The sequence below is a fragment of the Amblyomma maculatum genome, chromosome 4 (genome assembly GCF_055883805.1).
Source record: "Amblyomma maculatum isolate TAMU_Amacu chromosome 4, ASM5588380v1, whole genome shotgun sequence".
NCBI classification, from domain to species: Eukaryota; Metazoa; Arthropoda; class Arachnida; order Ixodida; family Ixodidae; genus Amblyomma; species Amblyomma maculatum.
In genome coordinates, this window is record NC_139347.1 from 71883456 (window position 1) to 71911228 (window position 27773).

A 27773-nucleotide genomic window follows, 5' to 3' on the forward strand; every position below is an offset into this window, starting at 1 on the left:
TTTTGGCCGTGATCTACAATCAGTGAAGTGCAATATAAAAAATTACAGGATGGATTGGGCTCTGTTTGCTGCTATAAGGCAATCATTCTTTCTAAAGTTTCGACTCTGTTTTGGTTTGGCAGGTCAATATACAGCGATAGCTTTGTCACGTATTGACCCGAAGCTGCCCAACAGCTTGTGTTATCGTTGAGTTGAAGGTCGTCGCGTTGTATCACATATTTCATCTTTAGGTTTCAGGATTCCAAGCTTATCGGTTAACCGCACCCTTTATCGTGAGAAAAAAAAAACGGGATAGTTTCCTTCCATTCATGCAACCGCGATGTATACATTTATTAGGTATAGTCCACAGTGCCACAAGTACAGTTTTGCAAGGGCTGGTTGCGTCTTATATATATTTCTGCGATTCGTGGCTTGTGTCTGTAAAATTGCACAAGCTTCGAGAGGTTGCGTTTTTGCATTTGAGGCCTTACCCCTTTATGCTCTTTTTTTAACGATTCCGATCAGTAGTTCGCGCTCAAGAAACATTTACGATCATTGCTTCCAATCCACACACAATTCACGTTAAGCAGGAACAGCTTCTCCAAGCAGATATAACGAAAGATCAGCTACAATTTTTACAGAAACGTTTTCTTTTTTCTAATATTTCCTTTCAGTGGCTGGAGCTGCTAAGAATGGCGACTTTTTTCTGTTCCTTACTCATTTTTGTTTTTGCTACGTGCTATACATTAGATCAGGTAATCTGTGCCCCGACAGTTCGTATCAACAGCTCAGTGGACACACCTGACGCAATCACGAGCTCGATGCATTACTTCACTGTTTACGCTGCAAACATGACAGCGCCGTGAAGGAACCCAATCTACACCTAATTGTTCACGGCAAGCTCTCTCTCTCTTTTTTTTTTGCTATTTTTGCTTTACTTACGCGCAAACAAAATAACAACTCTTTCGTTCGTTGTCCCTGCCTTTCTTTTTGTTTTCTCTTCGCACTGCCACTGTCCGCACTGAGCCGATAAAAGCAGGGCCGTTCGTCAGAGGCCGAGACATCGAGACGCGTGCACCGACAGCTGCCCCAAGCAAAACAAGAGAGGCCAGCGCTGGCCTTGTGTGCACAGCGGTGAAACGGGTCTTCTCCATTCCGTCGCAACAGCAGGAGCCGTCGCGGTGTGCGTGTGTGTTGGCGTCCACACCGCCAACACGGGAAGGGTGTTATACGCGACGCTGGCCATGATCAACACGGTCTGACCGGCTCCTCCGCTCCGTCGCTAATCCGGATGACGGACAAAAGAAAGAATATTCCGCGCTGGAATGCCCACGGCTTTGCTCTGTCTGTTCTTGTTTCGTGTTGCCTTTTCCTCTTCCTCCTCGTCGTCCGGAGCTTCCTTCAGCCGATGTGTTCTCCGGGTCGCTGCCTACGTGGGTGGGAGGCTCTGTTGGCTCGACTCGAGAGGCCTCTGATAGGATTACCGGCCTGTCCTCTCTCCTGCCTGTCCATTTACTACCTCTGTTTCTCCTTGCGGTCTTTTCCTTTCCTTCCTTTCTGTCCACTGCACGTCCACCGGCACTGCTATAACTTACAACGATCTCGCTGTTTGTAACTCTGCGTCTTCATGCTATCTGCATCACCACCCAGGTTCACGTGTTAGGCTCCCCATCCCTTTTGCTGCTCGTTTGCTCTCAGGTTCACTTCGGACACTACTCTGCACGGATCTGCTCATACTGCAGTCTCTTCTTGCCTTTTAGGGAGTTCAAGGGTCGCTCAAAATGGTTTCTCTCATGCAGGCAGTCTTTTGTGCATTGATACGGGGCCGTTGTACTCCTGCCCGACATGGGTATGCAGTGGCAGACAAAAATATGGGTAAATTAAAGGTTTTACTACTTACTACCTTTTTATTGGCATTATTTAGTTGGTTATTCTAGTAGAGTGTCAGCGCTGTCAAAATGAAACTCTGCAAAATAATTGAACAAAAAAAGCTATAAATGACAAGACATGACATCCAAACCTTCGCATCCGTAAGGAGACCGTAGATTGTAAATAAAGGAACCGCTGTAACTTTTTGTTTCTTCATATTGTTTACCTTACAATTTTCATTGAAGTTTGGTTTACACTTCTAAAAACTCGCTGCGCAACGCTGTTAATATTGTAAACAGTGCCCCCGTAAGAAAGCTGATGACAATGACGTGCAGAACATCCTACTATAGCGTTTGCGGATCTTGCCTTTGCACACTTGGCTAGAGTCCATTAATGTCAACTCGGACATTTGCTTGCGCGTAATTTTTCTCTATTATGTGCGGTCAATGTTTCGGAAGTTTTACTTACGGCTTTATTGGAAGCTTTCGGAAACGTCGTGCCTTCTTTGTTCCATGAATGTCACTGCACACGGCACAGTTTAATGAAATTAAATTTCCATTGGATCTCCATCCATATAATCAAGGGCTATGTGATTCGAGAGCTTGTCAGTGCAGTATTACAAATTTTTGTCGAGTTAGGTCTGAATCGCAGTGGTCATCGTATCTACGCTAAGACATGGGTGCCACGATAATGTCGTATTTCGCACAAATTTATACCATTCAGACGTCACTCTATTGATCGCGTTTTGTTTTTCTTCGGGAACTGCATTTGCGTTAGAACACCTTCACACCTTCGGATTAACCGCCTCAGTAACTCAGATATTCTTGGCGTTCAGCCCCTAATTCCAGTGTTAATGGGGTAGTATCCTGGCCGTATAGCCAGAATTTGTACACAGGAGGACTTTAATCGACTGGTGGTGTGTTGTGTCCCTGTGCCTAAATCAACGCCAGGTGGTAGAAAATCAAGAGCAGCCGATCATTACGAAATCTCACAGGCCATATGTGCAAGCTTGTAACTTAAGAACGCTCATGCTGCCAACAACTTACAGGAGCTAATAAACATGTAAGCATGCAATTCGGCATTCGCGCGCTTTCTCTCTCAGCTTACATCTCGCGTAAGTTACGCACGGTTCCTCTCGGACTCGAAGCGGGCGAGCACATGCCTGACGCCAGCACCGCGCCCGATTATGTTCATGATTTGTGAGCCTAAGTGATGTCAGAAGCGGCGTCGTGGTCTCCTAAATGAGGGGAAACGGTAGTGTGTGGGCTTCCCATAGATCATCAGTTAGGCCGTTTGGCTTCTGGCTTCAATAAAACATGCTGCTGGGCTGGTTGGTAAAGAATTGTGAAGAAGGCACTTTCAAAGAAGCGTTCATAGCGTCGTATCGTCTTCTCTTCCGTACTCTTCTATTTTTGTGTTGCCTTCTTTGCAAATTTTGGAAAGGGGAGGCTATCGACGGAGGCAGCTAACATCCTCACCCAAAGAACGCTGAATGGGAAAATTAAGTTACTTTGGACACCGGCGCATGCTGCTGCCCGTGGTAACGAGGCCGCTCACGAGCTAGCCCGAGATCTCTACATCCGTGTAGCCGTCGAGCCCCGCACACTGGGCATTCTACGAGCGTCTGCAAAATTACAGGGAAATCATCGACCATTATAAATTGGGACGTAGACTGGTACCCCCGCCAGATGTTAGACTAAATAATAGAGAAGCTGTCGTTGGAGGCGGCTACAACACCGTCATGAACCAGGTCTGTGCATTTCACGCGCTACCAGACCTTAGAGACAATGATCAGTGCAAACACGTTGGGACGAGAGGGACCCTCGACCACATAATTTGGAAGTGCCCACAATTCCGGGAATGGGGCAAAATATAACAAGTCGAGAAGCCTAGGATACCCTGCTGCGAAGAGCGGATCCTGCGATCCAGCGAAGCAGGGCCATTTGGCGCAAGAAGTCACAACAAGCCAAAGGCTACTAGAGTTAATATATAGGCTACCTGCCAGCCTCTAATCCTCGGGCGCACGACTCCCCGCCTTCTCCGGCCTGCGTACCGGGGGCGGGAAAGAGGATGTCCTTTTCTGATGGAAATAAATGTCCAAGCAAGCAACCAAATAATAATTTTTCTTGAAGTTCGGTTCGGGGAAAGAAAGCCGCCTTATTTTTTTCGGTGGACACCACGGAATGGTGGACACCTACACCTAACCAGGTTAACGTTATGGTTTAATTTTAGTAGATTATAAATTGGTTCATAGGCGTCATACCTGTCATACTTCTCGCGGACACCTGAGCCGCGCCGTGATGGATGGGAGCAAGGTGGGAGTAAAAACAGATGAGGAGGAGGAGGAGGAAGAGGTGGAGGAGGAAAGGCAAGTATGTTAACTGAAATAAGAAACCGGTTTGCTACCCTGTATTGGGAGGAAGGGGGTGAGTGCATATAAGTGATGGGTAAGAGAGGGATGGTGAAGTCAGTATAGTCAGATCACAGCCATATCACCTCAGATCACATCACGTCACAGTCATATCACGTCACATCTCCGCAAAATCACAGCCTATCGATCAGGCCCGTGGTTTTCAAGAAGCAGCGCAGTTACTGGGAAGGCTTTCACCGCCGACGATCGCCGCGGCCAGTGACCTAGAATCTTTATTTCAGTCAGTGGACGTCCATCTAGACGCTCCAGCACACGACAGAGACACTGACTTTTCGGCCTAAATATGGGACACTCACAAAGATTGTGCCCATAGTCTCGTCGCACCCGCAGGTTGCACATGCAGGGCCATTAGCCATACCTATCACACACGAATAAGAGTTTGTGAAAGGTACACCAACCAACAGGCGGCACAGCAAAGTTGCTTCATGTCGGAGTAGGCCAGGTGGAAGCCGGAGCTTCAGGGCCCGTATCCCGATTTTGCGTCGTTATCGAATTATCGCTATCTCAAGTGACCTCGAGTCATCTGATTGGTCGAAACATCGGAACCGGGTGCTGCCACTAACAAAACTGGAAAAGGTGGCAAATCCGTTTCCGGTGTTTCGACCAATCAGATGACTCGAGGTTACTTGAGATAGCGACAATTCGATAACGACGCAAACTCGCAAAACGGGCCCAGGTCAGGGTCCAGGGATTTTAAGCGGGAGTTCGCAAACTGGCCAGAATTCTACAAGGCGAGCGTGAGCTCCCGCGCAAGTGCGCGAAGCCTCCTCGCTGCGTCTGCTCTGGAAAATGGGTCAACACACAATCGCTGTCTTGATGAAACGGAATGATTGCAAATTGTTCCGTAGCGGGGGAGGAGGAGATATTTCTGCCGCATGGGGTCTTTAACGTGCGCTGACATCGTATAACACGAGACTGTCTGTAATAGTAATAATTGGTTCACAGGAAAGGAAAGGCGCTGTATATTTCACACTTGTTGTGTGGACACCTGGACTAATACATAATAATAATTGGTTCAGACAAAAGTAAAGGCGCAGTATCGTCACACACTGTCACACTTGGTCAGTGGATACCTGAACCGCTCCGTAAGAGAAGGGAGGAAGGTGGCAGTGAAAGCGGAAAGAGAGAAAGGGGTGCCGTAAAGGAGGGCTGCGGGAGTAATTTCGACCACCTGGGGATCTTTAGCGTGCACTGACAGGAGAGGTCGAGGGTGGTTGTTCCTGGCCGTTTGGGGCTGGGACTGGTACATCAACGTCGCTTGCGGAAGGGGCTAGCCTGCCACCGAATTTTTATCTGTTGTAGGCCGTCATTGCTCCCACCATCGCTTAGGTGGTGGACGACGGCGCGGCGCGCGTCTTTCTCTCTCTCTTCTTTTTCTTTCCTTCTCTACTTTCTCTCTTCTGTCCGCACGAGGCAGCGGAGGTGGCTCAACTACAGAGCCAGTAGCAGGCCCGTGCATTTTCTTTCCCTTCTTCCAACAGCCACAACCGCAACAACAACACTGACATTAGTTAACCTTTTTTGGAAAAGGACGGCGCATTATACCTGTGGGTGCACACCACGGAATTGTAGACACCCAAACCTAATTCGGTCACAGTCGCTTGAATTCAAAAGAAAACCTAAATAGTATAGAAGCCTGGGAACTGCTGCTGAGAAGCGAGACCCCCGCCAACCAGCAGCAAGCCACCCACCTGGCGGCTGAAGCCGCGACGAAACACTGTCGTTTCGCCTATCTTTAGTCTCGGAGGCCCCGGCCCTTGTCCCATAGCCCTGCGTGCCAGGGGCGGGGAGCAGGGGGCCTCCTAATTCGGTGGAAAAAGAAAGTTGTTAACAAGAACAAGGTCAAATTTAGTGCCAGTCGAAGACCGACTCTACCTACAGTAGTGCGGAAAGGAAGGTGCATTATACTTTTAAGCGGACACCACGGAATCGTGGGCACCCGAAACTTAGGTCAAGGTCCCTTAAAGGTTTGGTGTGACGCGAAGACTGACTCTATACTTGGCGTAACGAAGCTTTCGTATCAAATCTCGAAGCGCTTTTCTGTCGCTCACTTGGTCACAGGTAACCATTTAGTTTGTTTTTTACTTCGTATACTACTTGCTTATTCACTCGAGACAAAAAATGGCTGAAAAATGAGAACTGCCCATTTGTGAAAGCAAAAGTTCCTCAGTCCAAATATTATGCATGTGTCTGTTTATAAAGGCCGCTTTGATTGATTGATTGATTGATTGATTGATTGATTGATTGATTGATTGATTGATTGATTGATTGAACGAATGAATGAATGAATGAATGAATGAATGAATGAATGAATGAATGAATGCACAACGCCGCCACAGCGTGAGTGAGAAAGCGCATGCGCACCCAAAACAAGTTCTTTTCACCTGGAGACGAAGCAGTCGCCTCACTCAAAAGGAAAAGGGGTCACCCTGCTAGATCAATTAGGTGGAGCCGCTCGGAGATGGCTTTGTTCACTTGCGTGCACAGCGCCCCAGTACGATGCCGTTGTCTTCCGATGCCGTCTGCAGACTTGCAAATGTCTGACGTCACAAGGGTTATCTCTCAAGACCTGTTAAAACTTGCACAAGTGAGATGCTTATAGATATCTCTATAGGCTTCGTTTAGTTACTTTCAGCACCATCGGCAAGCAAACTACGCCCCCAGAAGCATATCACCCAGTCCCACCATTTCTCTCCTTACGCCATGTTCGTGGACCGTATCCCTGCGATAAGCCTGATATTATCTGTTAAATTTCAGCTATCAGCAAAGCCGTCGACTTTCGCCCAAATGCTTTTAGTTCTGGTTTCAACTACAATATTATTACTCTGATTTCGTTTTTTTTTTTCTTTCACTCAGACTCTTGTCATCAGTAAAGACAGTGTCAATGCTGTCCCTCCGCACACAGTCGCTAAACGCATTACTGTGCACCCCTCCACGGCTGCTCTGTGGTTGCTGCACTCGACAGCTCATCCTAAGCATACAGATTCGATCCAGGCCGCGGCGGCCACTTTTTGATGGAAGCGGAAAGCAAGGTATTCGTGTATTGCGCGATGTCAGTGCGCGTTGAAAAAAAAAAAAAAAAGCATGGAGGGGTCGAAATTTTCGGCACCTTCATTACGCTGCAGCTCGCATAGCTAATATCGCTCTGGGCGTCAACCCTTCAGAAAATAAAGAAGAAACATTACTGTGCGAAGCCATCATTTGAACCTATTGCTTGCTAAAAACCTTTGATGCTCGAACTCTTATTTCTCGGTCGCCTATTTGCTACATGTCATTTTTTTCCCCTCAGCGCTTACCTCTTCACCTTGATATTAGAGACGGGTGATGTTATAAATGGGCTCTCAAATAAAATATTGGCTCTTAATCCTCACCCGTGTGCAAAAAAGAAATTTCAGTTTCAAGCTCAAAACTTACACTTGCTGAGAACGCGATGTCTATATAGTGGCAGCTACAAAATTCGCATCGCACTCCCACAAAATACATCATATATTAAAGCAATTGCTGACTGAGCGTGCGAGAATAAAAGGATCATTGCCTTGGCCCCTTATGAGTACTTCTTGCTTTATTATCATCTTTCTTTCTTCTCTTTTCCTTTCTACTTTTCTTTTGGTGCTAACATATGTTTTTTTTTTTTGTTTTTGTTTTTTTTTTTGGCGCGCTTACAAACACTACTCAATGCGAAAATAACCTCTTTTTTGCTGCTTCTCGATGAAACGAAACGGAAAGACACCGCTATGCATTCGCTGGATTCCAGCATTTGTCGTTTTAATAAAAAATATTATCACATGCACTTCACATAAAAGAAATATTGGCACACAAATGCACCATATAATATTAGTAGAAGAGGACGAGAGGAAAATGATTAAATTATGTAGGAAGTTCGTCTTAAATGTAACTCTTCTACTTCGTATGTAATGTGTTCTTGGCAACATCGTTCGCTACAATTTGCCGTAACCGCCCCATCCCTTCACGTGGAATAAAGAAAGAAAGTAGGCTTTAAAAAATAACGGCTGCACTCAACACCGTCCTCACCTGTGGAAAACTTTTTTCCTTAATAAAAACTACCGCGCAAGCCACCCATGTAGGCACAGTCCACCGCAAACACTCGAGATGTTCGCAAAGCGAAGGCTGGAGGCACGTCCGTAATTATGAATAGGAGCGATAGAACGTGAAGGGAAGCGAAAAAGAGGACTTTTATTTAAGGGGCACCAGAGCAAATATTGGCTGTTGAGATTAGAATTCAGTTTTTTTTTTTTCTCGACCCTCTTTGCCCACCCATTTTTCGATCATTCTCTTTTAATATAAGTCCTCTGGAGACGAGTTCGACTATTTTACTCTTCCTTTTTAGACCATTGCTCGGTCCTAAGAGCAAGTGTGTGTGAGGGGTGGAGGTGCGGGGAGCTGCTTAGGCGGCAGTGTTTACTCAAATCTGTTTTTAAACCATCCTCTTCTTTGAGGTCGCGATGGTGAGTTTGGATAAGACAGCACACTTGCTTTCGTCTAGTTTAGGGAAGATGTATGCTTTTGAGCGCCGGATCTGCCTTAGTGGTGTAGCACCTCATTTGGGCTTTATTCTTTTCTGGACTGGGGGAGACCGAGGAAATTAGTTGTTTTCCTGTGGCTTGCAGCCATTTTCCTGCTGGAATCTTGATGACAATGTTCAAATCTGCTCAAGTGCATCCAATTTTATTGTGCTGGTCGAGAAATTCCTGCTTTATACGTAAAGTTCTTTCCTCGCGAGCTCTGTCACCAAAAGCGGCGACTGATTTTTGTCGACAAGAACAGAAGCGTTTAGAAAACATTTTATCAAACTTTCGACTTCCATTGCGTACATCAGATTGTATACAGTGCGTTGAATAGGATGTTTTTTCCCGTCGTAACGAGGCGAGAAAGCCAGTGATTTGAAACTCTTTCATCAATGGACTGATTTAAATTTATTCTCGTTATTTAACATCCACTAATATTTATCTTATATATAGAAAATAAATACTTCGAGTGTAATGTGGTGATTAGCAATAGCAGGCCCCTGAAACATGTGGTGAAGTAATATGTACAACCGAACACATAACTAACGCCTGGTGGACGGGACACACCATCCTGCTTTCCGGAAGACACGAAGAAATTTATTTTGAGTCCAGCATTAAAATGAACTCATCATTTTTTCTCAATTTGTTTTTCACGGTTACTTACCTCTTTCTTAGAGGGAGGGACCCGCTGTCCTAATTGCATAGATGAAGCTGAGTATCTGCTAACCAGAAGAAAATATATGTGCTCTTAACCATTCTAAGTGCCGCCCAAAATATGTAGTTTCCTTATAGTGTGTTTGTCTAATTTCGTAAACGGCTTGTTGTGAAGCAGCGGCCTTCTTTCAGAAAATGTGTCGAAAAACACTTCGCCTTCATATTTATTTGTTTTTATGCTGCTGCCAAAAAACACAAAACCATGTGTGTACCATTTTAAAACTGTGCCGTTTACGCACTGATGTTTGGTTAGGAGTTGGGGCCGAATCGAGTTATGCTTTGGTTTTGTTTGATTTGTTTTTGTGAGATTCAAGGTCTCAAACAGATCAAGATTATGAAAGAGGCCGTATTATTTTCCGCGATATGCTTCCGCACATAACAGCGCTGTCTTCCCGCACCTGCAGCAAGGCTTCGCTTACATGTGTTGTCTTTTTTGTTTTTGTTTTTTTATTTACAGGTTGACAGTGACTGCCAGCTGTCCAATGGATCTCAGATATTTCCCGATGGACAGACAAGCGTGCACTATAGAGATAGAAAGTTGTAAGTCCACTTTTACTATCTTACACTAAATTGCTCCCTTTCTTAAAGCGGGGAGCTTGTAAAGCCTGATTAAGAAAAACAGAAAGCACCTGTGATGTGCTCTTCTATGCTCTACAAGCATCAATTTTGTTGCAGTTCTCTTGCTCAACTTTCATTCCAGCGCATGAAGACGAGGAGACGCAACTGTGTTTAGCCATACGCTCACTTTAGTATAAATGTTATGTGTCTGTAAAAGGGAACATAAGCAAGAACATAAAAACGAGAATCGCGGAGACTCAATAAAAAATACAGTAATCATAGTAAATTCGTACGCTCACTTGTCGATGTATGTTGCTTTTTAGGCTGTAGCCGCAATCATCAGATTGTTACCGAAGAAGATCGCAGCCACATCTAAACGCTGTTCTTGTAACTTGGAGAGACGCAGCATTAGCTAAGCCCAGTCTATATGTTAAAATGGTTACTGAAGATAGGGAAGAATGGGTTGGGTCATCGCTCACCCGAAATGCAATTAGTTTCACCGTCCCACATTTAGGGCAGCAGAAGTCTAATAAGTAAGGAACCGTTGCGCTTCGCACTCATCTTCGAAGTGTTTATTATTCTTGTGCTTTCAGTTTAATCTTTGGGGAGAGTAAAAATGCTCAAGAATTAACGTGCTCAAGAATTAACAATAGCAAGATTAGAATTGTAATCAATATGTTAAACAAAACAAAAAAACTGCCACGTGAAAAGATGGCCCTTTGTTGCACGACGGGTAAAAGGATACTTTCGTAACGAGGCGATCTACTACATATCTGCTCAGTATTGCATAAGATGCGATGCTTAGTTTAGCCCATAAATGTCTCTAGTGTTGAGTTATAGCGCAGAAGAACGCTCTGTTTTTAGAGGTACAGCAAATTCACCCGAGGAAGCGCAGCGTATCTGGAGAGCTGGCACCGCACATGTCCCGCACTACGCAACTGGGACAAAGTACAGGTATACATCGCGACGATAAGAGCCGGCTGCTGCTCTGTATGCTCGTTGCCTCGGTTTCTGCACACCCATCGGCGTATATGCGGCCCCCGACTGCGGCACCGGTGGCAAGCCGGGCACGTGCGCTCTGACGAGTCGGGAAGAATCAGGCGAAAGCCAGGCGTGCTGAAGAATTCCGCCCGAATCTCCGGCGTCAGCGGTAGCAGCAGCAAAGCAGCAACATCACTCCGTTCCGCCAAAGTTTTTTGTTTTCTCTTTGTGATTGTCTTTACTTTTTCTTTGGCTGGGGAGGAAGGGGGGGGGGGCAGAATTTGGCTTGGGCTCCACTAGGTTCTTTGTCTTCCGCCTCTTTCCCCCTCCCCCGTCTGATCCTCTAGCGACGCCTGCCCTCAAAAACGACTGCTCGCAACGCGCGAAGATTCTTCTCGCTCGAATTTTCCTTGCTGCGCGCATACGTAGATATGCATAGTGGGTGTGCTCACGTATGCGTGACTGGAAAGCGGATTTCGTGTTTGATGTTCCCGAGCGACAAACACAGACTAAAAGTACAAAATACCGAGAAAAAAATGCTCAGTGCGTCAATCACAGAAAACGCTGAGATTCGGAACTCGGGATTCCCGCTTTTTCTTTTTTTAAGATATATATTGCCGGGACTTCTCGCTTCAGGCTTTTAAACTTCTCTTTCGTGACGTGATTCGTCGGCGGGCTTTTTTTTTTTTCTACGCGCGCAGAGCCGCAATGTTCCGCTAAACTTCGTCAGAGCAAAGCGTGTCCGTCTGTTTTCTTGTGTCGCATTACAAACTTGCAGTCTTTTGGTTTCACGTTTCATATTCGTAGCGCAGCAATGTCTGATACGCCACCTAATGTGAAGCACAAATAAAAAACTTTACGAAACAGATTTTAAACTAGTCAGGTTGTCGGTTATTGGATCATGAAGAGAGATCATATAAAAGATATGAATGAACGATTTTCGTTGATTCGCAGGTCGCGAGGTAATAGAACACTGAAATATTTGTAGCTATGCTTCTTTTTTTTTTAAACAACTAATCCTAATCTGCTGCACACGAAAGTGACTATTGGGCGGATGTCTGAAGAATAACTAAGTAATATATATAAAACAAACACTTCCATTAGAAGCCCGAAAATTGACTATTGAGAGGATGTCTGAATAATGGATAAGTAATAGATACAAAACAAACACCTGCATTATAAGCCCCTAAATCAGTACCTGAAGAGATATTTTGTTTAGCCTTCCTAATACACGCTCGAATGGCCTAACGATGAATTGAAAGCTTTGAGAAGTTAGAACGAGCATTACTCTGATAATGGCAGAGATACATCCTTTCTGCTCCAGTCTTCTTTGGCTCCATTTTAAAGGGGTAAACCTGAGATAAAGGAGCGAAGGCAGGCTTCGTTTGTGTAGATCAAAATCACTAATGAATCTCATATTTTAATGATGCTGCGAAGAAAAATGAATCTTCTCTTTAAGAACATTGCAAAAAAAAAAAAAAGACTTCTAGAGCTTGATGTGTACAAGAAAATGTTAAAATGCGCAAAATAAAATTTTGCAGGAAGGTCAATATGCGGCGTATTTTGATAATGAAACTTTTCTACCTAGCAAGGCGTAGTTGAGGTCACTGAGTACTAGCTCGCATGAATAAGCGCAGTCAAAAACGAGCTCTGTTGAAAAAGACTAGAGTACGGTAGTGTGACCGCGATCAAGAAATGAAGCGAAATATGTAGCCTTCCTCTAGCGAACTCTTCCGATTTCCTCGAATTTATATGTATGGTTTTCGCTTTTAAGCAGAAGCCCTCGTAATAACGTGATTTACAATTCAACTTACATTATCATAAGTTTATAAGGTTGCTGCTCAAACTCATGAAAGCTGAATACAGTTTGGTCAACTTGAGGCCGCAGGACACACAGTACTAAGCCTGGTCAAAAGCTTTTCTGTCTCCTTACTATACCCCGCCGGGGTGGTGCAGTGGTAAGACGCCCGACTACTGTGCCGGAGTTCCCGGGATCGAATCCCGGCCTCGGCGGCTGCGTTTCGATGGAGGCGAAACGAAGTGGCGTCCGTGTGCTGTGCGATGTCAGCGCACGTTAAAGATCCCCAGGTGGTCGAAATTACTCCGTAGCCCTCCACTACGGCCCCCCTTTCTCTCTATCCACTTTCACTCCCACCTTCATCCCTTCCCTTACGGCGCGGTTCAGGTGTCCACAGCGCAAGTGTGACAGATACTGCGCCTTTCCCTTCCTATGAACCAACCAACCAATCTCCTTACTATAACGAGCCACACGAACGGTATCAATCTTTTGAGTAATTTAAACGCAAAACGAGCGCCGAACTCCTCGTTCGCGCTCCCGCTGATGCTTCCGCCTTGGTATCCTGCGCACAGCGTCCGCAGCCAGTAGGATTCTGGCTCATTACCTCGGTCTCAGTAGAGCACTTCGCGCTTAATGCTTCTCTGCCGCAGAGGAAAGTAGTGCAGGGAGAGATATAGGAGCGAAGTAGGGGGGGGGGGGGGGGGGGGGCGAAGGTGAAGGTCTGATATATGGACAGCGCCACTGGGAGGCGGGCACCGCTGAAACATCGAGGCTCGTTAGGGACACACAATTTCGTCATTAGCGATGCGAAGCAATCTCCGTGTGACTTATTTCAAAACACCTATACCCGAGAGCTGTATCTGTACCAGCGCACGTGCGCCTCGTTCGGGAGCAAGACAATGCATTGTACTCACGAGAAAGCTTCATTGCTGCTTGCACTTTGTTTTTCCTCGTTACCGGCCGGTTCTGCGGCCGCTGGGCGCAGCGATGGAGGCGAGTTTTCTGAAAATGCGCTTACCTCGCGTCATCACGGCCCAGCGGCGGCAGCGTTTGGCCTGATGCGCGAACGCTGTCGGAGTAATTGGTGCGCCACGGCGCGTGACCAGCAGTTTAAACAGGCTCCACTGCGCGCGGCTACCCTTGACCCTAAAAAAGCGTCGCATCATTAACGCAGCTTAAAGGACGTGGAAAACTAGCAAACCAAGCATGCTCCGCTGTTTCACTTGGAATTTGTTCAAGGCACTTTGAAAAATATAGACGCCGCTCTCGGCTGTCGACGGTGCCTGGTTTTAGAGACGTGCACACCCCGCACATCCTCAGAACACGCACACAAAAAAAAGTCTTGCTGCGTCAGCGTTCTGATTGGCTGGTTGGAGGTCGCACGCACGATAATTAGTCAAGTGGGCTACCTCGTTTAGCTGGTAGCTGGTTATTTTTTCATACTAATTGAAGTTTCCCGCGTCATTTCTTGGACGGGTGCTGGCAAACGTCTAATAAATGTGTTCATTGTAAAGAGGACACGAGTAACAAAGCAGGCATTCTTTCCGCGTCGAATGCTTTGGCTGCGTTTTGTGCGTGGCTTTAGTGCTGACCAAGCACTATGCTTGCATCGAGTGATCGGACGTTTAAGGTTGGCGTGCATTATTGGCAAAAATAAAAGTGAAATTAATTTGTACCTGCACCCTGCGGTAAGCTTTCAAATATCGAAGCAGTTAATGGAAGCTTACCTCTATCAATCTAAGACTATTTGTGCGCCAAAACATTTATTAGGCCCAAAGGTTTTTGCTAGTTTGTGTCCGCAACAGACGCACGCCTGCATGTTCGTAGTAATGTCCTTGAGGACTTACGCAAAGCACATCTGGAACTTTGACATCACGTGGTTATTTGCTTCTAATTACTTTACTGATACTGAAAAAAATAAGAAACGAATGGAAGTGCCAGAGTTTGCAAGGCTTTTTTTTTCTGTTATATTCTTCTCTTCTAGCATTAGTAAAATGTGCCTCTGATACCAGAGGTCAAAAACGAGAATGACTGCTGATTGTCAGCTCTGACGATACTACACGAAAAGGAAGAGAATAGATCTAATGAATCACGGCACATTTCGATTAAAGGCATCGTGTTCTTTTTGCTCTCAGTACTATGTTATATTGTTTGCTTGATTTTTGTTGTTGTTTGTTTGTGCGTGCATATTTGCGTGTGTGCGTCAGTAGGTAGGAGCGCGGGTGGGGACCTTTAACTACACGACTCGCCAAACTCGCCAAACTCACCAAACAGCAACGAATGATCAGCCGATAGGAAAGTGCTCTTTCTCCTTCAAATCTGAAGCCACTTTCTTTCGCGAGGCACCGTTGGTCCATCTATCTGCCATTTAGAGAACCTGGTCTTGAGAGCTGTTTAAGCCATTCACTGCTGTGGATGTTACAGAGGTGGCAGCAGCCGGCCATGTGCCGAATTCGCAGAGCTGTTGTCCCTTTTCCGAGACACTCATACGCCCACAGTAGCGATATCCAACGGCACGACAAAGATCATGCTTCTCTGTTTAAGTGAGACAGAGTACGGGCGAAAGTTGACTGATCTTTTAATCTTCAACTAGGCTGAAAGGACGAAGCAAAAGTGGCAGTGGTGTCGTAAAAGGAAATAGAATCATAGTTGTTGAAAAAAAAAAAAAAAAAAAACAGCTTTCTGCAGGTAATATATATGAGATGTTTTGCATGCTTTTCTTTTCTTTTCTTTTTTTACTTATAGTGCGCTTACCCTCTCGTAAAGTGTCTCTTCCTTCATGGCCTGGAGCGCGCGAGTAACGTCGTGCTCTTGCATTTGGACTGTATGCGGACTGACGAATGAAAGTTTATGGTAACTATGGTTCCTAAAGCAACGAGCTAGAGGTGTATGTACCTCCGGACGACTTCACACTACAATTTCCAAACCAAAGCGTGAGATAATTTTGTTTGTACGTGGAGCGAGAAAAGGCAGCGGCGGTGTCATAATGGCCTCAAGCGGTGACATGAGATGGAGATCCGGTCGACATGCCTTGAAGTAGAATATCACAAAAGGCACTAAGTGTGACGCGCTCTTAATCCTTTTTTTTTTCTTTCTACGAAGCTGGTAACTGAAAGTCGGCCACCATTAATCTGTCGATTGTAGAAATGCGATAATGATGACGTATAACTAATTTACTTTGTACTGTTTTTAGCGCCTCTACCCAGGAGAGGATGGAGGGGGAAACAGTGACTAGTTTCATCTCCGCTTTTGCTGTTTGCAAGTTTTGCTTTCGCCACCGGGGCCACATCAACTTCGCTTTCGCAATTCTTTCTTCCCACTGTTTCAGGCAGCTACTTCGCGTTTGTCATCATTAGCAGCACCCTGTTCTTACGCCACTCTGCCATACCTGTTTATTTCATCCTTTTTTTTTTTTTCCTTTTAATAGCAGCATGCACCGTTCTCTGAATACCACCTTGGCGCTTACTGTGGTCCACGACTTCTCTCTTCTTTCCTGTCGCATTTCCCAGCGAAGCAAGATGCCAAGAGAGAGAGAAAAAAAAAAAAGCACAGAGAGCCCGCTAATGCGCGTGGTGCCGACATCATCACGGTTGCCGTGAAGAGACGCTTAGAAGACGCCCTCGAATGCAGGCGTCGTTCTCGTCTCGACACCGTCTGATGTGCAGGAAAACTCTCTCGAGGGTCGTTTTCTTACTGCGTCATACAGCCTTCTATACATGGACGCGGGCGGCCGCGGAGGATTTCTAGAATACAATAAGCACTCGAAGAGAAAGGGGGGCGAGCAAAATTCTGTGAATGCGCCGTTGTCTTGTCCGCGTTTTGTGTTCTTCAGTCTTTCCTTCTTTATTTCCCTGCATAGCTTGACCTTTGGTCAAATGACTTGATGGCATAACCACGCCGTCCTTGTGCATTATTTGTGTGTTCCTCCGTTTTTGCTTTTTGTTTGCTGTAGCTTGCTGTGAAGTGCACGGACGGCTCAACTTGGGATGCTACTTCGAAGAAAATGAACTTGGTACTAGAACGTCCTACGCTCCTGAAATTGTCGAGAACAACAAAAATAGTCGCTGATACGCACGCGTACACATATGCAAGCCCACATATAATTATATTCCAAGTGACTGATTCAGTCAAATTTTAAAACATGCGTTTACCTGAATATTTTTTAGGCAGTGCAGAATGTTTCCCGTTGGTCGAAATGCCATTTAGGCTAACTTTACAGCTGCACTCTTTTCCGTGGCATGCTTCTATAAGCATCAAGAGCTGACGCGCCACTAAGCACCAAGGAATTAATTGTTTTCCTTGTATAAATTTCTGCAACTTAGTAAGAGGTAGTAAGGCTTAAGGTCCTTCGCTCAAGTACTTATACTTCAAAGTACACTGTCTGCCAGAATACACCTTGGTTACACTCTAGACCTACCACTATGGACTTACCTTGCGCTCACTTGCTTTCTCAGGTACAAGCATCGCGTTTCTTTCAAAACAAATTACTTCCGAAGGCAAACACCACGTCAGCCTCACAAACCTCAACGCGACAAAGGGAGCTGAAAACAAAGAAGTCGGGAAAGATGTTGCTGTACTTGGCTGCCTTTCCTTCTTGCCTTACGCACGGAGTCCATTTGTACCATACTCTCGCTTTTTTTTTTTTTTTCTACGTTGTCTGCTTGGAGAGGCGGGGTGGTTCTTATTATTTGAAAAAGGGCTGTGGCAGTGGGCTCATCCGCAGACATTAAGCAGAGCGTAAGAAGAGAGGAAGCAGCAAACGTGAAGCAGACTGCAACGGAACGACTCAGCCGGGGAAGAAACCTTTTGTGTGCGCACATGGTGAGACTGCGTGTGAGGGAGAGAAGGGAAGTGAGGAAAGTCTTTGCCACGTTCCGGGTCCTCAGGGAGCCGCGGACTTTTGTTTTCTGCCATCTTGCGCCTGAGCCGGCCGCAGCCGAAGTAGCGTAGGGTTCCCAGGAAGCAAGAGCAGCAGCAGCAGCAGCCATCGCGCTCGACGGCGCTTCCTCGGGCCGCTCGTTGCTCGCAGTTCCGTTCACTTAGCTCGTTCCCTTCAACGCTGTAGCGCGCCGTCTTTTTCTTGAGACGAAGGCGCCAGGCTTTTTTCGGCGGTGCAACCACCGCTGTCTTTTCCACTAGTCGCTTAGAGACGCGCGCCATTTTCTAGCTTTGCCACCGTGCTTCCAAGTCTCCTGAGGAATCCGCTTTTCTTAGGGCTGCGCGTGTTCTTGCTGACTCCCGACTGTATACTGCTTTGAAGAGAGCACAGCCGTTCGCTTTACTCACTCTGAGCTCCAAGTGCCGAGGCATGCTACTTGTAAAGGAATGAAACAAAGAGAACTTCAACATACATTCTTTTCTTTTGAGGAGAAGGCGCTGATAACTGAATCGTGTGTGTGTTTTTCGGCGTACGCACTCTACGAACCTCTTCGATGTTGTTATTTTGGACTGCCAGTCGTCTCTCGGGAGCTTATGGGGCGTTTACGGAGAGGAGGCGGCGACACAGGATGGTTGGTGGACAAAGGCAATGCTTGGATCTTTTATTATCGTTTCTTTGTCTCTCCATTTTGGCACCCGCTCGTATGGTTTAAGTTGAAGCTAAAAGTTTGTCGCAATAAAAATGTCAGAGGATTTCTAAGCGTTCTTTTCCACATCTTCGCTACTTCGACGCATTCACTCTGTTTTCACTCCCAGCCGTCCTGGCCTTTACGATACTGAGCTTTTCCCACTTGGAGCTGTGGAGTTGTTCTCGAACGGTTAAGGTGCATTTACTACGGGTGCTCCTAGCTCCTGATAACGCGTAATGCGATGCCGCGCTTTATGTCTATAGCTTATGCTATATATAGAGTGCTGAATTGAGCATGGGTTGTGTGAATTTGTAGCTGCTTCTTGGTGCCCCTTTGCGTCGGCGCACATTTAGCTGTTACTTCTGAGATTTCGACTAATAAAACTGAACGACGTAAAAAAAAAGAAGAAGAAGAAGAAGAAGAAGAAGAAGAAGAAGAAGAAAGCAGGCACAGATAATAATATTTTCGACAGAAATTTTCGCTCGAGCGTGTTCAGGAGACCAGAGGCAATTTCCGAGACTTTTTTTCTTTCTCTGATGCTGCTTTTCATTTCTAACCTGTCTACGTGTTAGCGGCGAAAAACCGGATTTTCTTTCTTTTATTAACTGCGCTTAAACATGCTACCTTTTAAGAACGAGGCTCATTTCAATGTTAAAAAAGCAGTGTGGCATCGCCTTTTCTGGTTCGCCATATCGCGCGGCAAGGAATAATTTATGCATCTGCTGTTGAGCTCTCCTGTTGTAACCTTCCTGTAATCAGCAGATTAAAGGCAAAGCCATATTTTCGCCTATGAAATGGCTTTTAGACACAAAACTATAGTACAATATTTTTCAAGCATCTCTCTCGACCTACTACATTATGCTTGGCAAAAATAAAAAAATGAATTTACTCATCGAAAACTGCGCCTTTATTTACTGCATGAGTCATACCAAAGCAAGTAACCAAGAAAATCTCGAGAATTTCAATTCCTAAAAAAAGAAAAAAAAAAGACTATTTTCCTTTGCTGTAGTATGAACAGGGTTACCCCAGCTTGTTTTTGGTGAAAAGTGCTTATTATGACATGACCGCCATCATAGGTCTGCAGACTTATGATGGCGTTTATGACACTACGAATGATTACCCGTCTCAGACTACCGAAAGCCAGTGTAAGAAAATAAATTGTAACAAAAAATTAGAGGATCTCTTAGATGTCTCTTAAGAGGAGAATGGCGAAAGCCTACCCTTTCTCTCCTATCATTTTCCTCTCATTGTTTGCCTTTTATCGGCGTTCGTTGCAGTGCCACATATAATTATAACTGGTTCAAGGAAAAGAAAGGGGCAGTATCTGTCACACTTTGTCCGACAAGTGTGTTTGGACGGTACACCATCGCTCCTGTCGCGTGCCGTTCCTTGGTGCGCGTTCAAGCGTGGGATTGCAGATATCATGAACGCTAGCCAAAAACTAATCTCGCGAAATTACGCGGAATATGACAATTCTCGCGCACAACTCTCGCGCGTAACTCTCAGGCACGGTATTTTGTTCCGTGAGCCTAGACGTGCTTTCGCCTTAAAATTAGGTGGCGGCAACAGACGAAATATCATGACGCCCTAGATGGTAACGAGAGGTATGCGCTAACGACCATGGTAGAAACACTCCTCATGCCTCAGTTGCGAGAAGTGCTATGAACTTAAAGTACCACTTTCAGTCGGGGACGAGCACCGTCTGTAGCCTTCCACCGTGTAGACAGCACTTAAGCCCTTCTGCCAAGAAGCGCTCTTTCTGGTTTGGAAACAAGCGTTGTGACAACGGCTTTGAGGTTGTCTGTATCTGCGTCCACTTGTTATTTTTGCCTTAGGTGTTTCGGATTGTATATAAACGACTCTGAGTTTGCATAAAATGTTCTCCAGAAAAATATAAGTTCTTTACATACAATCCGAAATACCTAAGGCAAAAAGAACAAGTGGGCGTAAATATAGAAGTGGAGGTACAAGCGGTACCGAAAGTCCTTAAGGAAGGTAACTTAAGGCTTTCATAATAAGCAGGGTCGGCGATGCCATGCCATACATAGATCTGAAGAAGGCAGAAAAAGATAGGATCAATAGCATGTTCAGAAAAGGCATTAAAGAAGCACTACACCTCCCGGCAAGTACCTCCACGGACAGGCTAATGATGCGCGGAATACACAACACATTAGACGAAATAATTGAGGCAGCACTGGCTGCACAACAAAGAAGGCTAGAGAAAACAGAGGTTGGAAGGAGCATACTCAGAGAAATAGGTATGCAACCGAAGAAGTACTGGGACAAGAAAAGGAAATTAGAGGGGAGGACCGGAAACTGATCCATATCCTCCAAAGCCAAAAAACATGCACCCAGAATATAATAATCAAAGACGAGAGAAGCACAAGCACAGACACGAAAATTGGAGGCCGAAAATCCAGACAGAATTGCATATGCAGACGCTGCATACTGCGGCAAAGGAAACATTAATGCAGTCGTAGTCAATGAGCGAGAAATGATAATAGCATGCTCCATAAAATCAAGATCGAAACAGACAGCAGAAACGGCTGCAATAACACTGGCTCTTGATCAGACCGAGGAAATATACACAGTCAGTGACAGCAAACGTGCAATCAGGAGCTACACCGCAGGAGTCACAGCGACTACTGCGGGCAGAATCCTCGATCAAAAGCCAATAGAAAGAGACGTCGCCCTTGTTTTGAAGCCAGCCCACGCAGATGTGCCCGGAAACTAGGCGGCACACAAACTACCCCTAGATCTCACACACCGGGCTGGAGGAGTGCTACCCAAGCAAGACAAACAAGATCTGGCAAACTATGTACTGAAATAACAAAGCACTATAGACTAAGCAGGAGAGTCCTACCCCTGCCAGGCCTAACGCTAGGAAAATAACTACATATCCAAACTCAGTTCTGGTCGACCACCACCCGAGCAAGATTAACGACAGGATCTGACAAACTATGTACCGAAATAACTACGCACTATAAACTAAGCAGGAGGGTCCTACAACTACCAAGCCCAACGATAGGAAAAGAGGAGGCAACAGCATGGAGAAAACTACATACCCAAACCCAGTTCTGGTCAACCATATATGGCCGGAATTAGGATCAGACCGATGTTCATCATTTGAGGAAAGGGGATCACTACAGATCACATAATATAAGATCAGACCGATGATCATCATGTAAGGAAAATCAATCATTAAAGATCACATAATATGGGAATGTGCGAAGTCACCAGGCAGGGCTATAAATATAACAAAAAATACTTGGGAGCTGAAGCTCACACCTGAAACAGACACCTGTAGCTCAGACCCAAGAGCCCAACGAGAAATTGTTCGACTGGCCGAAGATGCCGCCAGGGTCGAAGAACTACCGGCTTGCAACTAAGACGACTGTCCCACCTTCGGGGTCTAACCCCAGAAGTGAGGGATAGTCACTCTTTTGGACAAATAAAAGTTCTCTCTCTCTCTCTCTCTCTCTCTCTCTCTCTCTCTCTCTCTCTCTCTCTCTCTCTCTCTCTCTCTCTCTCTCTCTCTCTCTCTCTCTCTCTCTCTCTCTCTCTCTATTCTCTAAGGTGACCAAATTCGCATTTCTCGCAAGTTTTGCAGCGCCCAAGGCAAAAAACAGGCCAATGCGTACGAGCTGGTATTTCTACGTTTCCATACTCTAGATGAGAAGCCGCTTGCCAGGACCAGGCAGTCTTTAGGAAAGGGCGAATACTGGCCCTCGTTACATATTTAAAGGGCCGGACAGAATAACTGAGGGTGCTTTTGCTTGCTGGGGGCTGCAAGGCTTATTCAACTAAAATAAATTGAGCAAACATGTTGGTTTGAATGAACGCATGCCAGTGGCATGAACACGGGTGACCAAGCCTTCAGCTTTTTCAAACTGGGCATGCTGGACTTGGTCGTACGTACTCCGTATCGACGAGTTTCAAGTGTAAAAATCTGGATTTAGACATTAGCCAGCCGTCCAACTGTCAGGCATTACGAATAACTACTTGGAACTGCAGTTAAATTTTCTGAAACAAATTCCATTGAATTGTACTGAGCAGCTTGCTATCATTCATCCTTTCACTAGTAGCTGAACTGTATGTTGAATAAACAGTGCAAACGATCTTTTTTCCACTTCAGCTTTTTTTTTTTTTCTGAGATGACTTGGCGCTTTGTGATCTCTGAAATAATTTTGTCGCTTCTTTGCCTTCTAGAAAACTTGGAAAAATAGTCGGAACGACTAACAGGGGAACATAAAATGTAGCAACGATTTCAAAACGAAATTGCTTTGTGCCGTTTTCTTCTACATGTTTAAAAACATATATCAAATTATTTTGAAAAACAAAAAAACAATTGCATATGCAATGCGTACTTTCTTTTATTGTGTTTGGTTCATGATAGCCTCCAACCCTTATGCACCATAAAACTCCATATAACTGAACAGTTAACAACTCTTCTTTATTTACATAAGCGGTTTTTATTCATGTCTTATATATTTTTTTTTGTAGAATTTTCATTGTAATAGCTTATGCTATCGTTTGCAAACTTAGAATGGAGACCGCGGCAGGCAAAAGAAAAAAAAAAAGAACGCTTTATCGAAAAGAAGCTGGAACAGTTTATCATATTAAAGCGAAGAATAAAGACTTTTTTTGTAATCGTGGATGACGGGGCTCAAATTCTGGGCGAACTGACGTGAAATGACTCCCGTATATGAGTCAAAAATTATATTTTCAAGGACATTTGTTTTATAAACCTTGTCAACTGGAGCAAATAAATGACATGCATAGAATGACCTTCTTTCGCCCTAGCTGTGCTGTAGCTTTTACTTTTATTAAAAAATGCGTATTATATACCAAAACACGAAACGGCATATCATCACAGAACGTCCATATACGAGCTCGTGTGGATGTTATGTAGCAACCTACGACAATTGGTAATCAGTGCACATGTTTCTTATGCGAAATACGCATCAGCATGAAACGAACGTTTCCTGAGCACTGAGAGCTTTGTCTCCATCTTGTTCTTACTATTCTTGATTTGTCCGCTTTTCGATTTCAAGTAATATATCCCTGTGAGTCAGCTACTGCTCCAGCATACACGAATTACCAAGACGTAATACGTTCTGGTTATTACTACGATGCTGCGAGCAGGGCCCGAATTGTCTACCGCCCTTTCGTGGTGAGACGCAAACATAAAAGAGATAAGAAATCAAAAGGAAACGAATCACATACAGCGCTCGCAAATTACGTGATGATGCGAGGCCCGCGCCGAACGCGGCATTAAGATGGCGGGTTGGCAAAGTCTAAACAGCAGCGCAGAGACACAGTGATTAGAACAAGTAACCGCACATAGTGCAAACATGCGTCTACGCATTCGCATGCTCAAACACTTATCTGAGCAATAACGGGATCCAGACGAAAGTAAAAGAACTTTGAAATAAGATGAGCGGCTGGGTTTTTTCTGTATAGTCGCGTGTATACATACATCGTCTAAAGAAATATGAAAATAAATCCTCACTGCACACGTGCTGACAAGTAACCACGCAACTAAGCTACGCAAACATATTTCGTGCCTCTGTGCGTTATGAAAAATAAGGAAGCACAGAATTAAGAAATGCTGCGGGAGCGAAAACGAATTGTTTTCTTCTTCAGTCCTACTGCCATTCCTTGCATATTTCATCCTAAAGAGTGGAGCTGCCATGTTATTTTTGTAAAATTGCATCATTTCCTCTTTTCTTCTTTTTTCTGCTCGCAGAGAATCCCATACATATGATCGCGCGTAAGAATTCAGTCACATTCGACTGGCTAAGAAACAGAAGCACGAAACTTCCTCTGCCCGAAAGTGTGCAGAAAAGCAGCTGTAAGAAAACAACCGGAGCTAACACGTGTGGAGGGCCACAAAAAAACACAGTAGATGTCCATTGAATGAAATCAAGAAAAAACAATGACGGACGTCGTGAATGCATACGATAGACCAAAAAAAGTAACAGGGGAAAAAACAGAGTAGCACCAATACGAGGAATTGAAAGCATACAAAACGCTTCGATATGAGGATACGAAGTAGAGCGAAAGAAAGAAGAGAGAGAGCGGTGTGAAGGGCAGAAGCGGTGCTTGCAGGCTATGAAAGGGGGGGGGGGGGGGGGGGGGGGGAGTCACGATGCAATCTAGGTGTGTTGTCAAAGGCAACCATATACCATGTCTGCATCCAGACGAAGAAAGAAGGCAACGCAATGAAAACAGGCTTCAAAGAAAGGTCCGCAGCGGCGGCGGGCTCCTGAATTCGCCGCTGGCGTTGTCGGCGAGGTACGGGGAGGGAAGTGAAAGCATTCGAAGAAAGTTGGGGGAAAAGGAGGAAATAAGAGGGAGAAAAGAAAAAGGGAACGAAATCATGTTTGCCCCGGCGCAAATATTGCGGCTGGCGCGCGGGCCTCCACCGCGCTGCGCAAACTCTAGCCTCGCCTCCGTTGCCACCACGATGCTGGTGGCGGGCGGGGCGGTGACGGCGATTTCGCGCGCTTCTTGTATAGCCGCAAACCCCTTGACTGATCGTCGCAGGGCGGCCTCCTCTGCGCTTTCATCGTACAGGGAAAGTTATAGAGAGAGGGAGAAGGAAAGGGAAAGAAAGCCGGCGCTCGTAGCTGTTTGACGCTCTATAGCCCGGAGGGACAAGGCGATGGTTTCTGCCGTGAATTGGGTCCCATGCTCCCCATGAATGCGAATAAGGCTACCGCTGCTGTCGCTGGCGCTGAGCGAGGTTGAAGGAGGTTAAAAAAGTGAAGGGAAGATGGCCACGGGATGGGAGGAACACACCGCGGGCGGAGTTGGTCATGGTGGGTACTGGAAAACTGTGCTTGCGACTGCGCGTGTAAGGAAAGCAGGGCTGCTGGTCCCCCCTAACCTCCTCCCCCGCCCATCCTCCATTTTTCGCTTTCTTAGGAAGGCGTCGCGGCCAGCGCCTGTGGTCACCGCGTAGCAATTTATACCGCGTACCTCAAGCCTGGCGTGAACAATAGGGATAGGAGGGCACGAGACGTTAATGATAGAGAGACAACGACACACTAGAAAGTGAAAGCGTTTTCGAAGAATAGATATATGCTACTTTTCTTTTCATCCCCTGATTTACTGCCAGAACTCCTCAAGCAAGGCGGAGAGTAAAGTAGACGGTATTCTTTGTTCTAACGTACTTACATTTTCCTTCTGTGGTCTTCCTTCTATCGTCGTTTATCGAACCAGGAGATTGTGCGCTGTGCATACAGCTTTGCAGCAGCAGTGTTGGGGTGAAGGTACACAAAGGGCTGCGTCAGTGTGCAGGACGACAAACTCAGTGACCATCCAAACATGGTATAAAAAAAGTTCAGCGGGTCAAAACAACATAAGGGGGTTTCAAAAAATGCCTAGACATTGGACATAATAGAGCTACAAATATTCCTTAGTGGTACGCACATATATGAAAGGTAATTGATTTTGACTATCTGCATTAGTAAAGCAAAAAGAGCCATCCTGGCGATCTGATGCAACGCTAGTGACCTAATGACCTTGTGCGGCCCCGAAACGATCTCCCTGCACGGGGTGATGGACGGAGTTAAAAATGTTTAGTGCTCTAAATAAAACTGGAAGTTCCTCATAGTGTTCATGGCTGGTAGCCAGCAGTCTTTGCTGCCAGGGGAAATCGTTCTACTTTCTGGAACCAGCCGTCGGTCTCAAATCTGGACAGATTAGCTTGCCACTACTCTGTGCTCGGATTCGTTACGTTTACCATTCCCGTTTGGTTTTTTGGAAGCTTCGTGTGGTCTGTGAGAAGGTGGGTTTTTGCTCGCATGGGCACATTTGTACTCATAAAAGCATACTAGTTATTACTTGGTATGTTCAGGTTAGGGTATGCGTTCGTCTTCCGCCGTCTCTAGAACACCCACCAGTTGCGAATTTTATGCGAGATCAGGAACAATAAAGCCCTGTTGATGCATGCGTAGGTAGAAGGTCTACTTGGACGTGTATGTACATTATCGAGATTAGTTCAGAAAAGCGGAGCATGAACAAGAGGAAGAGCAGTGTCGGAACATAGCCTCGACACGATATGACTTGTTTTGTAGAAAACGGATGCGAAGGCATTTTTGCGAACAGCTGCACTCAAAGAAAGCCAAGCTTGTTGATAGGACACTTTATGGAAAAAGCGCAAAACACAACGGACAACAAAGGTCACGGTATGACTGAAAATCATTCAGAAGAGTCAAGATATGAGATTTCACGCTCATAGATAGCAGATGAAATGCTGACGCATGTATCGTGATTCTTGTGGAGGACGTATGCATATCGCATTCATAAAAACGCCCACGGGCCACAGATGCGTCAGTACCCCATCCCTTGTTATCTATCAACGTGAAATCATATACCTTCACAACTTTGAATTACTTGGTAAGGATTTATACACGAACAAGCGTACCTGGTCGCAGGAGCATTCTGTATATTTTTGTGTTTTCTCGAATAAATTTTGCTTATGGTCAGCGCTTGTCCCATCTTCTTTTCTGTCCCTTGTGTTAAGCAGTTTCCACAAAACTCAGAGCTTCATTCGTTTATCCACATTTTGTTTGTCTTTCCTGAATAACGTCGTAAGAAAGATTAGGCGGCTGAGCTGGAAATCCCAACCTACCAACTACTGTCTTGATATAATGCGTCGAGTATAATGCCTTTTTTTTATTCTTTTAACTGAGAGCATTTCCTTGATGAACCATTCGCAATCAAATTTCCTTCGGCCGAGCAACGAATTTCCTGGCTTCGCTGACCTCTATTTCCACTTTTTTTCCTCGCAGTTGGTTACACCATGAAAGACATCCGCTACCGGTGGTCGGACGGCGACACGTCCGTCCGCATCGCCAAGGAGGTAGAGTTGCCACAATTCAAGGTCCTCGGTCACGTCCAAAAAGCCAAAGAGGTTGCCCTCACGACAGGCAAGTCCAATCACTGAAGCGCTGCACACCCTGAACCCACCGCCGGCTTTGCCAATGTGACCCCAACCCCACCACATCCGAGCACGCGCTGTGGCAATGAGCACCGCCACGTAGAGTCCCCACCCCTCGGGCCGCTAACCGCGTCACCTCCATCGATCCTACACTGCCGTGGCGGGTTAAGCGCTTCTTCCCCTGCTCCGGTTGCTTCCTTTCAATGCACCCTGCCTCAAAGAATCGGCGCAGTGTTGTACAAGACAAGATAGTACCGAGAGTTCACAGTGCGCTACAAAACGAGCATCTTTCTAGCCATTTTAAACAGGTATTCCTCATTTTGCAAGCGTGAACAACAGAAGGCAATGCCAGATTGCATAAAATCTTTGCACTGCCTTTCAATAGTTTATATAACTTTTA

The 27773-nt window shown here is 45.6% G+C and overlaps 1 protein-coding gene across 3 annotated transcripts in view; it reads left to right on the top strand.

Moving 5' to 3' along the window:
- The window catches only part of Rdl (Resistant to dieldrin), a 228489-nt gene that overhangs the window by 170001 nt on the left and 30715 nt on the right, over positions 1-27773 (top strand). For all 3 annotated transcript variants that reach the window (XM_084601925.1, XM_084601926.1, XM_084601924.1), the window contains exons 5-6: positions 9977-10059; positions 27225-27362. In XM_084601925.1, the coding sequence (XP_084458051.1) occupies positions 9977-10059; positions 27225-27362 (221 nt within the window). The remainder of the gene's footprint in view (positions 1-9976; positions 10060-27224; positions 27363-27773) is intronic.